This window comes from Protopterus annectens, chromosome 13.part0 (assembly GCF_019279795.1).
Source record: "Protopterus annectens isolate FY-2018-M chromosome 13.part0, PAN1.0, whole genome shotgun sequence".
NCBI lineage: Eukaryota > Metazoa > Chordata > Ceratodontiformes > Protopteridae > Protopterus > Protopterus annectens.
In genome coordinates this window covers 668,673,737-668,688,796 of record NC_056747.1, presented here as the reverse complement: position 1 = coordinate 668,688,796, position 15,060 = coordinate 668,673,737, and the positions used below count along the sequence as shown (strand labels likewise).

Genomic DNA, 15,060 nt, shown 5'->3' with positions numbered 1-15,060 from the left:
GGGCACAGTAAACTAATTCTATTATATAAGGGGACCTTCATTGTGTCACTACTAGACAGAGGCACAGTATTCTAAATCTATTCTGTGCATTTTTGTACCATTTCATGGGGTGGCGAAAGCCACATCACTATGGCTAGGCTCACAAATGCCCCAGGGCAGATAGCCTAGTACTAAACTATGAAACTATATCTTTGCTGCACCTTATCTGCACTTCTCTAATCTGTACAACCTATGTGGTGTATTTGCTTGTAGATGAAGGTATTATATATTTTGGTACATGCATGTTTTATTGGCATATTTTTAGCCTACCCTTTTTGGGGCACCTGACATCTGGGGCAAGAAAAACTGAAGAAAATGGCGTTGGCTGCATCTTTTATACCCCTGGCGCACTAACGTCAGGGAAGAGGTGACAGCAAACGATGCCGGACCTAGACTTTGGAATTCAGGCCGATTGAAGGTAGCCTGCCAGCAGGATAACCCAAGTGTAATGACTGCAACAGTGAATACACTCTAACATCTACATTTATGGTAAGTGTACACAACTGTACTTTGTCTTGAACTCTATCCCTACAGATAATTGAGGGTACTAGGCTACATGTCATCCTCAAGTTATTAGGTTCCCTTTATCAAACTGGATAAGAAGAGAGCTACTAGTACCCAAGAGGCCTGCGGCAACATCATCAGCATCCCTGCAACATATTTAATCAGTAATAGTAAATATTAATATAAAATCAATATAAAAGTTTTGGAGTACTAAGTCCTCTCTCCTACATCCCGTTAACCAAGACGACCCTTGTCCCAACCCTAACCTTTCCCACCTAGAAACAAGCCACATCATTCAACTCCTTTGTGGAATGTATATCCAAACTAACCTCCAGCTTCCCACACCCCCCTTCCTAGTGCATCCCCTCCAACCACCACCCTCTCTTCAGACAACACACACAATTCTCCTACTTTTACATTCAACCCCATCCCCACTAGCACTATAAAAAAACTGCTTCTCCAGCTAAAACCTTGCCGTAATGCACCAGAGTAATTTACCCACATCCTTCCTCAAACTATCAGCCAACAGCTTAACTCTGCCTATCTCCATTCTAATAAACAGATCCATGCAAGAATCCTATGTCCCTTCAGTTTGGAAACATGCTTTCATTATTCCACTCCATAAGGGCGGTAAAAATATTGACTTTACCAATTTCAGGCCCATTGTCATCCTCTCTCCACTCTTAAAAAAAATCCTTGAAAAATGTATTCATGCACAACTCGTGCCTTACCTAACTTGCAGTAACCTCCTTGCCCCCATCAAACAGTTTCCACCCAGATTACAGTACCATCATTGCCCTTCTCTCCTTCCTAGAATGCATCAACCTTGCTCATGACTGGCAGACTCGTATCCTCCCTTTTCTTTGACCTATCCAAAACCTTTGACACCATCTCCCACCCCATTTTCCTGTCACAACTCTCCCATCTCAACCTATCCTCCTCTACAACATCCTGGTTCTCTAGCTTCCTCTCTGAAAGGCTGCAGGCTGTAAAATGGAAATCGTCTACATCCCCCTTCCTGCAAACCACCACTGGCATTCCCCAAGGCTCCGTCCTCGCCCCCTTTCTTTTCAACATTCATTAAAAACTTTCACCACTCCATCCCTGAGTCCTTCCTAATTCAGTATGCCAATGACTCTGACTCTACTAGCATCTGCACTGCTGACTCCCCCTTCGACCTGCATCTTAGACTCGATCTGCTTTCACTAAAACTGAAAATTGGATGTATAACAACCATCTTACCCTGAATGGAAATAAAACAGAACTAATGATCTTTACTCCCTCCAAAAGCTCAGTAATTGATACCGCATCCTTTTCGATAATTTGGCCATAAATAACACCCCCATTGAGATTGTGCCTCGCACCAAACTCCTAGGTATCACCATTGACAAACATCTGAAATTCAACATCCATAGTCTAACAGCCATTTAAAAAAAAACACCAAAAACTAGGACTCCTGTACCGACACAACCACTACCTGACTCCCTCCACCAGGAAGAACTTAGCCTCCACCTACCTTCTCCCTTGTTTAATTTACGGTCCCCCCCCCCTACTCACCAACCTCCAACTTGGCTTACAATCCAAACTGGATTCCTGCTACAGTAAAATCTGCAAATTCACCACCAACTCCAAAAATTCTTTCCATCATTGCTACTCCTTCCGTTCTCTACAGTGGCTAGAACTTTCTAATTACCTGAAATTTTTACAGCTCACCACTCCCTCATAAATTCTTGTTCAAGCCATCCAGCTGCCCCACTCTCTCCTCCTCCTTAACCCCCTACATACCTATCTGCTCACTCTGATCAGAAAATCAAAATCTCTTACACATCCACAAACCTTCCCGCCCCCCTGGACAACTTTTGCTATCTTCATAGCCAAACTATGGAAAACTCTCCCTCCTCCCTTCATAATAACCCAACCTCACCAGCATCAAATCCCTACTACACTCTTACTTATCTTCAAATTGGATATGTTTCTGTTCTTCTCATACTTAGTCCCCCACTACCGTTCATTACAGCATCACCATTCTTCTTTGCACCTAGCAACCTTCCACTCAATTATTGTCATTCTAATGCTTGCTTTCAGCCACTCTGTAACACGTTCATTTCTTCTTTTGCTTGCCTACTATATACTAGACATACTTATCTCCTGCTAGATCTTCATCTACTTCCTTCTACTTCTGAAGAAAAAGTTCTTATTCTCCAAATGTTAGTGCTACAAGCCTGAGCATGTATTTTGTGTTCCACTGCAGCCACTCTGTATTCAAATGCAATTACATCCATACTTTGTACTTCATACTTTACTACTTTGTACTACTATATTAATATTGTATATACCTTGCTTTATATTTATAATTGTCTGTTATGGTCTAAGATCTCATATAGTGTATTGTATCGTTTATGGAGCTTTTCTCCCCAGGCCTCCACTGAAAAATGGGCTCGCCTTGGCCCAGTAGACTTCTCCTGTCATCAAACTGTAATAAATAAGTAAATGTTGACTTTTCAAAGGAAATTTTCTTGGTGGACCAAGCCAGCCATGCGCATCTCAGATATGACAAAATCATTTGTTCTCAACTCTGTTTATGAATCCATTGGATCTGCCCTGGGGAGCTCACAACAGGTTCAAGGAGCTTGCACAGGCAGGAGCAGAATTCAGCATGTCCACATCTGAGAGATAGCTGTATTGTGTCCCTTCCAGGCATTTGGTAATGAGTGGATGCCTTATACTTTGAAAGTGATAACACAACACCAAAAGTGTGTTGCAGTAAGCAAGGGGAATTGTACTTTTACCATCTCTTCAGGCTGACTGTGATAGCATGGAAGCTGGAAGTCAGGTAAGTCTCATTCTACAAGCTTTTTAAATTCTTCTTAGAGCTGAAGTGCTTCAGTGGACTTAATCCTACCGCAATTCTCATGAGTGTGAGATTGGACTCAAAAGTTCTTCACAACCTCAAACTTCTCTGTGTAACCTCAGAGGTAGACCTTTTCACCCCCCATTTGAATCACAGAGTACAGAACTTTTGTGCAAGTTACCCATGCAAAGCAGCCTACTCAACTGTCATGTTATTGCTGGTTTAGAAGGAAGGTCTAATATTTATTTTTCCTCTTGTTCCTCTTCTGTCAAAGTTTTTGGTGAAAGAAAGGATAGACGGGAAATGTCCGATAGTGATAACACATGCGTACATGTGTGTACACGCCCAAAAAAATATATGCAGTGGCTGAGACAGCTTTAGTTCTCCCTACTCCTTCAGTTGGAAAAGGGGAGCTTTTTATCTGTCAGCCAGGTAAACCATGTTTACCCAGTAGAAGGCATGATGATATATACTCTAAGCATCAAGTAAACTGCCTGGGGGGGGGGATAGAAACATAATCCTCTGCTGACTCAGATCTCACCTGAAATACTAGCCATTCTGCCAAAGCCTGCGGATGTGCAATTAGGAAGTCTTGTTTGGGTAAATGAGCGAAGGATCATTTCACGATGTACAGGTTCTCATTTCATACCAGAGGTGTTTTCCTCAGAAATGTTTCATCTCAGAATGTGAGGCAGCTGCTCAGACTTGTATACCTATGTTTTCTATACATTGCAGACTTGTTAGATGCTTTGTCACAGTTCTGCAAGGCATGCTGGTCTCCATAATGTTTTTACATTTGGTTGAGGCTACCTGTGCTTTTGTAGCTTTTCTACTTATCAGGAATGATGGTACTTCTGTGATCCTTGCAGCAGACACTGGTAAAGCTGTCTGGTAAATTAGCCATAGAAGTGCATGCTGAAATATGGGGATCACTGCTGCAGTATGAAATAACACCCTTTCCCCCTCTCTTAGTGTGAGATTGCAGGGTTAAGATTCCATGCCTTTTCTATTCCTGCCCCTTTCTTTGAATGGGCAGTGAACTTCTTGTCTGTAGTTAATGTTGCCGGTCTTTAACAAATATAGTTGTTGGGATCCAGCATTCCTCTTTTTCTTAAGAATTAAAAATGTCATAGACCATTTTCCCTTTTCTGTCCAGTGTCTTTTGTCCTCAGTGTGGAGAGAGAACCATCCTGTTTCAAGGACGCCAAAGATATGGAAGTCAGGGTTTGTGGTTGGATATGCATCTTGCCACCAATTCATCTCTCTCTGTCTCAAATTATACCTTTGCAGTAATCCCCGTGTTTTAGCATCTACTGTTCTGATGAGGTTTTTCATATTAAAATACATTTTTATACACATTTATGGTATTAGGCTTAGTATTAGAATGTGATTTACTAGATGCTGGCACCTGGCTATGTGGAAACATGCCTCCTTGTGCTTAACTAGAAGAACAGAAGAAAGCACATAATAGCACTAGATGCAAGAGTTTTAAGCACATGTGTATGTACCTTCCAAAGGCGGCACTACACCAGCATTGTTCCTCATAGCAAAGAAAGGCACAGGTGATGGAAATCTGGCAGAATTCCATGGGTGAACCCAGATGGCTTGATTTACTGTTATACTGACCTCTAATCAAAGAACTGATGTCCTATTTCTATGTTGCAGTATTCTTAGTGTGGGATTCCCCATTTCAGGTGACCCAAATGTGTGCTCCTGTACAAAAGCTTAAGCCTGGCTGCTGTAAGTGCATGGGACGTCGCATGTACGGCCATAAGCCAGGAACCTTAAATGTGACATCTGCACGCACAGACCTCAGAACTTTTCAGCCACAGTTGACCATCACATAGGTCTCTTCGCTCCTTTACTTGAAGACGTCTAAAGTTAAGTACCCTGTTGGGGATTTTGCCTTTATTTTGCTTGAGCTTGGTTTGCTGTAGTTACTGTTAGCCAATGTCAGCTAAGAAGGGTAAATGCTGATGTGGGTGCCAGATACTGCATAAAGATACACACGACGGCTGCGTTTTCTGTAAAGGCCAAGAGCACGACCATACCGCTTGCTCGATTTGTCAGTCTTTCGTACCCAAGACCCACCATAGCCGTCTGGCCACCCATAACCTATACTTAGAAAACCAGAGGCTCAAAAAACTGGTGCTCAGAATGGATCCCGAATCCGCCATTCTGATGGAACTACCATAAAAAAAAGGCCAAGGTTTCCAGGCCTAGTTCCTGTGCTTCTCCGGCGTCGGACATCCCACTAGCTTCCAATTTAGGAGTTGAAGGCTGTCCAATAGAACAGTGTACTTTGACTGCTCCCCTCGAGGAAGCCACTTCGGAAGGAACGGCCAGCATGTCCATGGACATAGCTCCGACATCTGTCCCTACCGATGTTGAGGGGGAACCAGATATCAGATGACCGACCAGGATTCCACTGCCTGAAACCCCTACCGTTTCCCAGGCTCCTGAACCCAGGCCCTCTCCGAGACCTGCACCTTTAAAAAGGAAACAGAAAACAAAACACCAGACTCCTCCTCCTGAAGGAGTCCCAGACTGGCAATCATTTACCAGCTCTTTGATGCAAGCCTTCATGGCCCTTAGGCCTACAACCTCTTCTCTCCTCCACCTTATCAGTGCTCAGTCCTAGGCCTGCTTCTGCCATTTCTCTCCCTTTGCCTACCACCCAAGAAGGGGGAAAGAAGAATAGGAACCCTACTATTCATCTTCAGATGAATCAATCTCGTATTCACAAATTGCCTCCCCACTTGAATATTATTCCCCAGATGAGGAATCTATAGAAGGGAACTCCCCACCAGAGGATATCACCTTTTGGGAGACCATCACAAAGATGAATACTTTAAATGGGACACTTCCCCAACACCCAAAGGAGGTACTTTGAACTACTCCAAGTGGAATCTCCCTTGCCTTCAGCCATCCTACCAGTCATTCCTGCCTACCTTGATGCTTTCACCTCAGCATCAAAGAACCAAGACTCACAACCAGGTTCTATAAAGTTCCAGATGAACAAAAATTCCTAGTAAAACCACCCCTGGCAGATCCTGCTGTAATTGCTGTATCCCCTGGCATGCAATCTAGACTGATTTCTTCAGGATCTCTTCTGCCTACTGATAAGGATAGCAAAAACATGGACAGGATTGGAAAGAAGGTTTATACCTCCTCTGCCCTAGCCTTCAGAGCTGACAACTACCTAACCCATATGATAAAATATGGCTTGGACCTAGTATCGCAAGCCTCTACTCTCTTGGTATCCACCCCTGACTGCCCTAGCAAAACTGAGATAGCATCTAAACTGTCCCTGGCTTCCCAGGTAACCAGACATTCTATTAGATGTAGTTACGATGCAGCAGAGGCATCTGCACGGTCTGTTGCTTCTGGATCGGTTGTGTTGTTGTCTTTCGGCTTTTCCCAGTTAGGGGTTGCCACAGCGGAGCTCTGGTTCGCTAATAATTGGCAGTAGATTTTCACGAACGCCGAGGTGCCAGCTCGACGTTTAACCTTCAACGAAGGCACGCCCATTTACGCATGTCTTTCAAACGCCCACCCAACCACGGGGAGGACATGTAGATAAAACACTAAGCAGGTAATATCAGTGACAAGCACAGTAAAATTTAAGACTAGAATGCACTTATTATATACTCCGCAGATATTCTTGGCTACGCCTCCAACCCCCACCAGAGGATTTAAAGTCTAAAATCCTGGACTCCTCATTAGACCACAGCTTCCTGTTTGGTAAACAGTCTGCAGAACTTTTCAAAAACCTGTCGGAAAAAAAGTAAAAAGCTTCAAGACATCAAGCACTTACTTGTCCCCATCCCTAAATACTACAGGAATTATCCTGCTAAGACTACCTTTCTCGGGAGGCAAGCCTCCTTCAGACTAGCTTCCTCACAACCCAGTCAAAGACTGCCTTTTCAAGATAGAAGTGGACCCAATGTGACCCCTTGCCCACCTCCCCTTGTCAACCTGCCTCTCCCACTGCCTACCCATTTGGAAATCCATCACATAAGACCACTGAGTGCTGGCAATAATACAAAATGGATATTTCCTTTCTTGGAAGGAAAACCCCCTTCCAAGGGGCATTCCTTTTCCCCCAAAACATCAATTGCACTGCATCCCTCACATACTGCAAGACTTGCTGACATTAGGCACTATAGAACCTGTCCCTCCAGGGCAGGAAGGAAAAGACTTCTACTCGAGACTTGTTCTGGTCCCCAAAAAAGATGGCCCTTGGAGACCAATATTAGATCTGTCCATTCTAAACTTTTCCTTAAAAGTTCCATCATTCAGAATGCTATCCCTTCAAGCTCTACTTCCATTATTGCCAGCCCAGGCCTTTATGGCCACACTTAGATCTAAAGGAAGCATATCTCCGTATTCTCATAAAACCCTCCAGCAGAAAATTCTTGCATTTCACTGGCCCCTGCTCTCATTTTCAATTTACATCTACTGCACCCAGGGTATCTACAAAATGCCTAGCCCCAGCCATAGCTTTCTGCAGCAAATCTGTCCTTAACTAGACAACATCCTCATTCTAGCAGAAACAGAGGGCACCATTCAAAACCATTTGAGGTTAACCACTTCCCTGCTTCAAAGCTTGGGATTCACCCTCAACCTCCAAAAAACATCCTTAATCTCCCAGCAGGACAAAATCTTTCTGGGCTGCAGGATCAGAACAGACCTGATGCGCACCTTCCTCCCTCAGGACAAAGTTCTGTCTCTCGCCACTCACTCACAAAGTTTATTACAGGTTCATCAAATATCTGCAAGACAATTCTTGCCGATCCCGAGACTAATGGCAGCCACCATCCCGATGCTGCCTCTAGCCAGAATGCACATACGAAAACTGCAGTGGTACCTGAAAAATGTGTGGTCACAGCACCAACATCCCATAGAGCACCAGATTACCCTTCTGCCCTGCCTCAAGGCAGAACTAAGGTGGTGGATTCAACAAATACTTCTGAACCCAGGCCTTCCACTACACCACCCTCCCCAGTCCATCACATGCATACAGATGCATCAGACGTAGGGTGGGGGGGCTACCATGAAAGGTTTCATGGTACAAAGAGGCCTGGAACCCTACCCTCAAAAAGAAAACATATCAATGTGAGGGAAATGACTGCAGTTCTTATGGCCCTGAAAGCCTTCTTGACTAGCCTGCAACCGGGCCGCCTTCAGATCTTCACAGACAACACCATAGTCATGTGGTATCTCAACAAACATTGAGGGACAAGCCCTACCTTCTCTGCCCTGATAACATCGCAAATTTGGGACCTCGTCTCCAGGAACAGCTTATCCCTGCAGGCAACATGCATCCCTTCCCGGGACAAAAAAACAAGCGGTTATTCTGAGCAGAACATACTGTCTACAACACAAGTGGATGCTGAGCAGGGATACCTTTCTAGACATTGTCCACCAGTGAGGCATACCTCCGGTAGATTTGTTTGCCTACCCCCAGAACAGACAGTTGAAAAATTTCTGCACCAAGAACCACTCTCTACTTGCCTGGAGGGTAGATGCCTTCAGCATTCCATGGAAGGGGCGGTTTCTATATGCATTTCCACCCTTCCCTCTCATTCAAAAAGTCCTACTGAAAATCAGGAAGGGAAAACCAAAAATCTTGCTAGTGACTCACTGCTGGCCAAGGCAGCACCGGTTCCCCCTATTTCTCTCATTAGCCAAGGGCAATCACTACAAGTTACCCCACATGATGGACCTACTCACACAACAAAAGGAAACTCTAATTCACCCTCACCAACAGATGTTGGGCCTAACACACTGGGTGATAAATTTCTAGTCCCTTTCAGACACCACTACTCAGAGGGTGTGCATCTAGTCCTGGGGGAGGCCAGGAAGCCTACTACTAGGACATCCTACTTATCGATATAGGAAAGATTCTCCAACTTGTTTCTCCATAAGGACAGGGATTCCTGCCAGGCAACACCCCCCCCCGGTCTTACCTATGTCTGTGAACTAATTAAAGCTGGTCTGTTGTACTCTTCAGTGAAAGTCCACCTGTCAGCAATTTCATCCTGTCTACCACTAGCTCTCTCTACTAACCAAGGCTAGATGTCACATTATTCCTGAAAGGGGTCTTGCACATCAGACTGCCAAGAAAACCTACCTCACCCCCCCCCCAGGACCTAAACTTCACTCTGGGAAAATTAACACTGGTCCCATTCAAACCAGCTAGTGCTGCTATGCTCCAAATGTGTACATGGAAGACTCTACTGCTGGTGGCCCTTACCTCTGCTAGAAGAGTGTCAGAGTTGCAAGCTCTAATGGCCTGTTCTCCTTACACTACCTTCCACAAGGATAGGATGACCCTACGTACTAACCTTTCCAACCAACTAAAGTGGTCAACAAACTCTGTCTAAACCAATCCATCCACCTGCCTCCCCTTCTTCCCCTCTCCAACCAATGACTGAGAAGAATCTCCATTCCCTGGATGTGCACAGACGATTAAGGTTTTATCTAGACAAAAGTAAGTCCATCAGAAAATCTAAGCAGCTCTTTATATCCTTCCACCCTAGGGACCTGTGCGCAAGGCAGTCTCCAAGCAAACCATTTCCTGTTGGATTAGGAAAGCTATTTGTTTCTGCTTCTCCCACCATGGAAAGCACTTACCCCAGGTAGTAAGAGCTCATTCTACCAGAGGCGTTTCAACCTCCAAAGCCTTCCTCAAAGGCCTGGACTGCCTCCATCCTGGAAGCATCCATCTGGTCCACACTTCACACCTTCACCAGACACTACAAATTGGACCACGTCTCCAGAGCCTAGACAGGGTTTGCTAGAGCAAGCCTGCAGGGTTTTGTGGAATCAGCTACATCTACCTCCTTCCTTCCCTCTAATTAAGCTGTGGTACTCTCCCACACTAAATACTGCAACATAGAAAAAGAAGACATAAAATAGTTGTGTAAAGTTTTACCATAACCATAAATGTCCTTCTCTTCCATGTTGCAGTATTCCTTCCCACCCACTTAAACCCCTCTTTTAGTATTGACCTGTCTTATGGGCACTTTGAGGCTCTACCCTAGACCTGGGTCACACTAGCCAGCATATGACACTTAGCACCTCTGGCTGACATCACTTGTTACTCTCCGTGGGACTGTCTGACTGGGCTTTTAAGTTCTGAGGTCTGTCCATTCAGATGTCACATTTAAGGTCCCTGGTTTATAGCCCTACGTGTGACATCCCACGCACGTACAGCAGCCAGGCTTAAGCTTTTGTATAGGAGCCGACGTTCAAGTCACCTAAGGCAGGGAATCCCACACTAAGAATAGTGTAACATGGAAGAGAAGAACATTTATGGTTATGGTAAGATTTTACACAACTATTCTCTATAATTATCTTAGACAGTCACTCTTTCTTTGCTGACATTATTTATATTGCAGCAAGCATTGATGTGCAGAAAACAATACAGACCTTGTACAAGAATAAGGTAACCCTTACAACTAATCCATGTTTTATCCTAGACCATAAACAATCAGGAACGGATATTGTATTTGTGTGTGCACAGTCGGGTAAACCGTCACACAGAAAGGACAAAGGAATTTAGGTGGACAAGAGCAGATGTTTTCCTGTTCGCTAGGAAAGCAAATCAGGCCTGTACAGAAACATTTTGCCAAAATGACTGGCTAATTACATTACTTTTTTCTTTGATTACTGCTGCTATGGCACTTATTGCATTTTCATAAGAGCAGTCCCCCTCTGCCCATTCCAAACACGTTTATAAGCACTGTGTTTGTGAGACAGCTTTGGACCACCACACTTTCTCTAGTCGGTAGAAACTAGATGTACTGCCCAGAAGCAGAGTAAGTTGCTGTTTCTCAAGGTATGTTGTAGCCTGTTCTACTGGATCTTGATCAGGGTGCACCTCTGGTAGCAAACTGCTTTAGTACTTATAAGAAACTGGACTGCAGCAGTGATCTTTAACACTGCATTGTAGTTGTGTGAGTATATAGTACATTTTTAACAGGATCACTTCTGCATTACATTTTGCCAGCTTTCCACTTTTCTTGGCATTTGTTTTTGATGTGTACCCAAATGCTTACCCACCTCATGTAGAAATAGGGTAGGGGACTTATCCGTCTCTGCCTTCCTTCAAAGTAATTGTCAGGACCCTTGAGTGCAGGAGGATATGAGTCAGGTCTGTAATGGCTGTTTCCTGGATGCTTTCCAAGGACACATGAATATGCTTGATAACTTTTTTTTCCCCTATGGAAGAGTCTTAAAGGGTGTGTGCTGATTCTCACCCCCTATCCCCCCCATTGTTGTTTTTGCCATAAATGACATGCTGACTCTCCCTTTTCTTTCTGCCCTGTTAAAATCCAGAAGTTGTGGAAGTCTGTCTGGATGGATAGATTTCTTGCAACTAATTCCAAGGTGCAAGAGTTTAATGTACTTCACTGATACTGTTTGAACATTGATTTTGTCATGTACATTCCCACAGCTGCATATTGTGCTGCACAGTTGAGTTCTAAAGTTTTGCTGCTATCTCATTCTTGCAATTGTTAGTATAGATGTGACTGCTAAATATGCATGATTGGTCTTTATGTTCTCATTGCTGGAAGTCTGATTTATGTTTTTCAAAATGTAATTTTATTTTTCCTTTTTAGGTGGTCAAAGCAAACAGATGTAGGCATCACCCATTTCAGGTCTGGCATGAGCCATGAGGAAGACCAACTGATTCCCAACTTGTACCGCTATATCCAACCATGGGAAAGTGAGTTCATTGATTCTCAGAGAGTTTGGGCAGAGTATGCCCTCAAGAGACAAGAAGCTATTGCTCAAAACAGGTTTGTTTGTTTCATTTAAGTTTTTGAAATGCATATATTCATATTTTCTTGCTGTTAACTCTCCCAACATTTTAATACTGTGATTACTTAGAAATTTTCACTCAAGTACAATGTCACATGTTATTGCATACAACAGTCTATAGATGAAGTATTGATTTCCACTTTTTAAGACTGTTGATATGACCTTTAATTTAATAGTATAGAACCCTGTTTGTTAATCCCAACTGAAAAGTTGGAGCGAATACAAAAACTCTTACCAGACAGATTGTCTCTGAACTATCTAAGGTGTAATGCCATAACTGTATTCATTAAGTTGTAGGTTTGTGGAGACATTTGATCTTAATGTAGAAGTGTTACACATGAGACACTTGCCCCATGCATAATTTTACAATTCCTGTCGTGTCAACATGGCAACAGGAGTGACAGATGTTTTGCTGAAATGGGCAATTTCCAACTGATGTGAAGAAATATATTTAACAGCAGTTAAAATTTCAACAGACTTGATTGAACATATGAATCATGTAGGTTTATGGCTTTGTTTTGATGCATGTGATCCGGATGTTAATGGATGTAAACTCAAATAGTCTTAGAGGAAGCTTTGAGTTTGCACTGTCAAAAACATCGTAACAATAGACTGCAAAAACTTGGAGGTGATAACACAACCAAAATAAAAACTAAACACGTACAAGCGGACCCAGCCTCATGCAAAAATTTATTAAGATTGATTGCTTTTTATCCACCAATTAAAGAACCTGCTTTGACTGTAATCATCCACTCAGGAAACATTTAAGTAGATATGAGTGATATCCACATGACTTAGTACATCTGGATGTATTAAATCATGTGAATATCACTCATATCTATTTAAATGCTTCCTGAGTGGATGTCTACATTCTGAAGTCGTCCTTTAAATTGGTGGGATGAAAGCGCTTAGTCTTAGGTTTTTTGTGCGGCTGGGTCCACTTGTAGGTGCTTAGTTTATATATTGTATATAATAGCATCATGCCAGTGAAATGGGTCTAAAAGTGTTTGACCTTCTTCCCTGTATACCATATTAATAATAAATCAGATGTGTTTTTCTTGGAAGAGAATCTTCTTTTTTTTAATATCCAGTTTCCACTGATTTGAGAAAAAAAAACATCTGACACAGAGCAGTCCCATCATTGTGGCTGCTAGGAGTCTTGCTGACTCAATTTGTGTTAGCTTTCAAATCTGGCTTATCTGCCTGTGCACACAGTTAAATTTGTTGTATGTAGTGATAGAACTGCACATATCCCATTGTCTAAAATTAAAGTTAGCTGCAACCAGAGGAGTTACAGAGAAGGGTACATTTCTTCAGTTGTGTTTATACAGCTGGTTTTACTTAGGATTATGGTGCAGATCAGATAGTGTAAAACCTGTGCTCATCATCATTGATCCAAGTTGCTGATACTGAAGAACTAAGCTTTAAGTTACTAAATGCTTAACTGATGGTGTACTGTTGAGCTGGTTGCCTAGTGTTAATTAAAAGAAATAAAAAAAAATAGGCAAGTGGCAGTGCATCATCCACAAGGTGAACTGTCAGGTCAGGGATTGTGAGAACATCCCAGGGAAACAGTTTACAAAGGCAATATGGAAGGCCTCGGGTCAGCAAAAAACAGCAGGGTTACATTGCACTTGGTTATGGCAGAGCTAGCAATGATGGATTAAAGAATTGTGCAGTTAATGATTCAAGCATCGTCTTCAGAGATGGAACTAGCCTTTGTGCTTTCAAAGCACTCTTGTGCAATTCAGAACTGGTATAGTGAAATGAAGATTAGGCATTATCTTTTAATAACAAGCTGAAACTTCATCTGGAAACACAGATAATGCAGAAGTCAGAACCCACAGGAAAATAAAAGATTAGTTGGATTATGAGAGAGAGTAAATGTGGATAAATGTATAAAATTATCTAGGTTTTGTTGATGCCAATTAATGGGTCTCAGAATAATGGTAGGGTCTACAGAATCTAAAGAGTTTTCTGTAACCAAGAGTTTTCTAGTGGAAGGCAAAGGAAATGCAGGCAGTTCATTCTGGTGTAGGGGATTTGCAGGTCTTGAAAACTGAAATTTAAACTGATGTACCCTTTTTCTTTTTGAAATGCAGTTAGAGTTGGGCTAAAATATCCAAGCTCAGGAAGTGTAGTATAAAAGGTATGGTTTGCATGTTAAAATACTGAACACTGATATGAGCAAATGTTATTTTCACTGGAGTTTTTGTTGGCTGCCCTTTGTATGACGTCATGGTTCAACAGGGTAAGGGAATTAGCCTTTATCCCGCTGTTGTGCAGTGTTTGAGGTGGCAGGGGGCCTGCATCTCTACCAAAAAAAAGTTTTAATTTTTGTTTTTGATCATTTTAGATTCAATCTGAAATGGTTGTTAATTTCGGTTTTGCTGTTGAGGGTTAGATGTTTGAGACTCTCTTGGGTGTAGGGCGCTGGATCGAAATGGTAGTGCCCAGATGCCTAGTCGATAAACTCATTTGGTTGACACAGACAGCTGATAGGCAGGTGTGCACCGAGTAAGGGAATATTTCCTTTACATGGGAATTATGTGAGCATGGCGTTTTAATGTATATAATTAGCAGGGGGTGTGGGAGATATACTTTACCTGGCGATTGTGCAAGCTCTGGGTTAGTGTATGTAATTTGCAGGGGGACTTGACCCTTTGCAAAAAGCTTGCAGTTGGGTTAATCCACACTGAGGTAATCCCCCGGAGTATGCAAAGAACATGTAGATATTGCTGACTTTGACCTCCCTGCCATTGTTTGCCATTAAAGTCGAGTCATAACACTGTTTGGAATTTTATTTTTAGTGCTGGATTCTTGTGACATTGTTG

At 42.8% G+C, this 15,060-nt stretch overlaps 1 protein-coding gene across 1 annotated transcript in view; it reads left to right on the top strand.

The window, feature by feature from the left end:
- The window catches only part of PRPF8 (pre-mRNA processing factor 8), a 2,252,227-nt gene that overhangs the window by 1,278,879 nt on the left and 958,288 nt on the right, over window positions 1–15,060 (top strand). Inside the window, exon 24 of the mRNA XM_044054875.1 lies at window positions 12,025–12,204. Within this exon, the coding sequence (XP_043910810.1) occupies window positions 12,025–12,204 (180 nt within the window). The remainder of the gene's footprint in view (window positions 1–12,024; window positions 12,205–15,060) is intronic.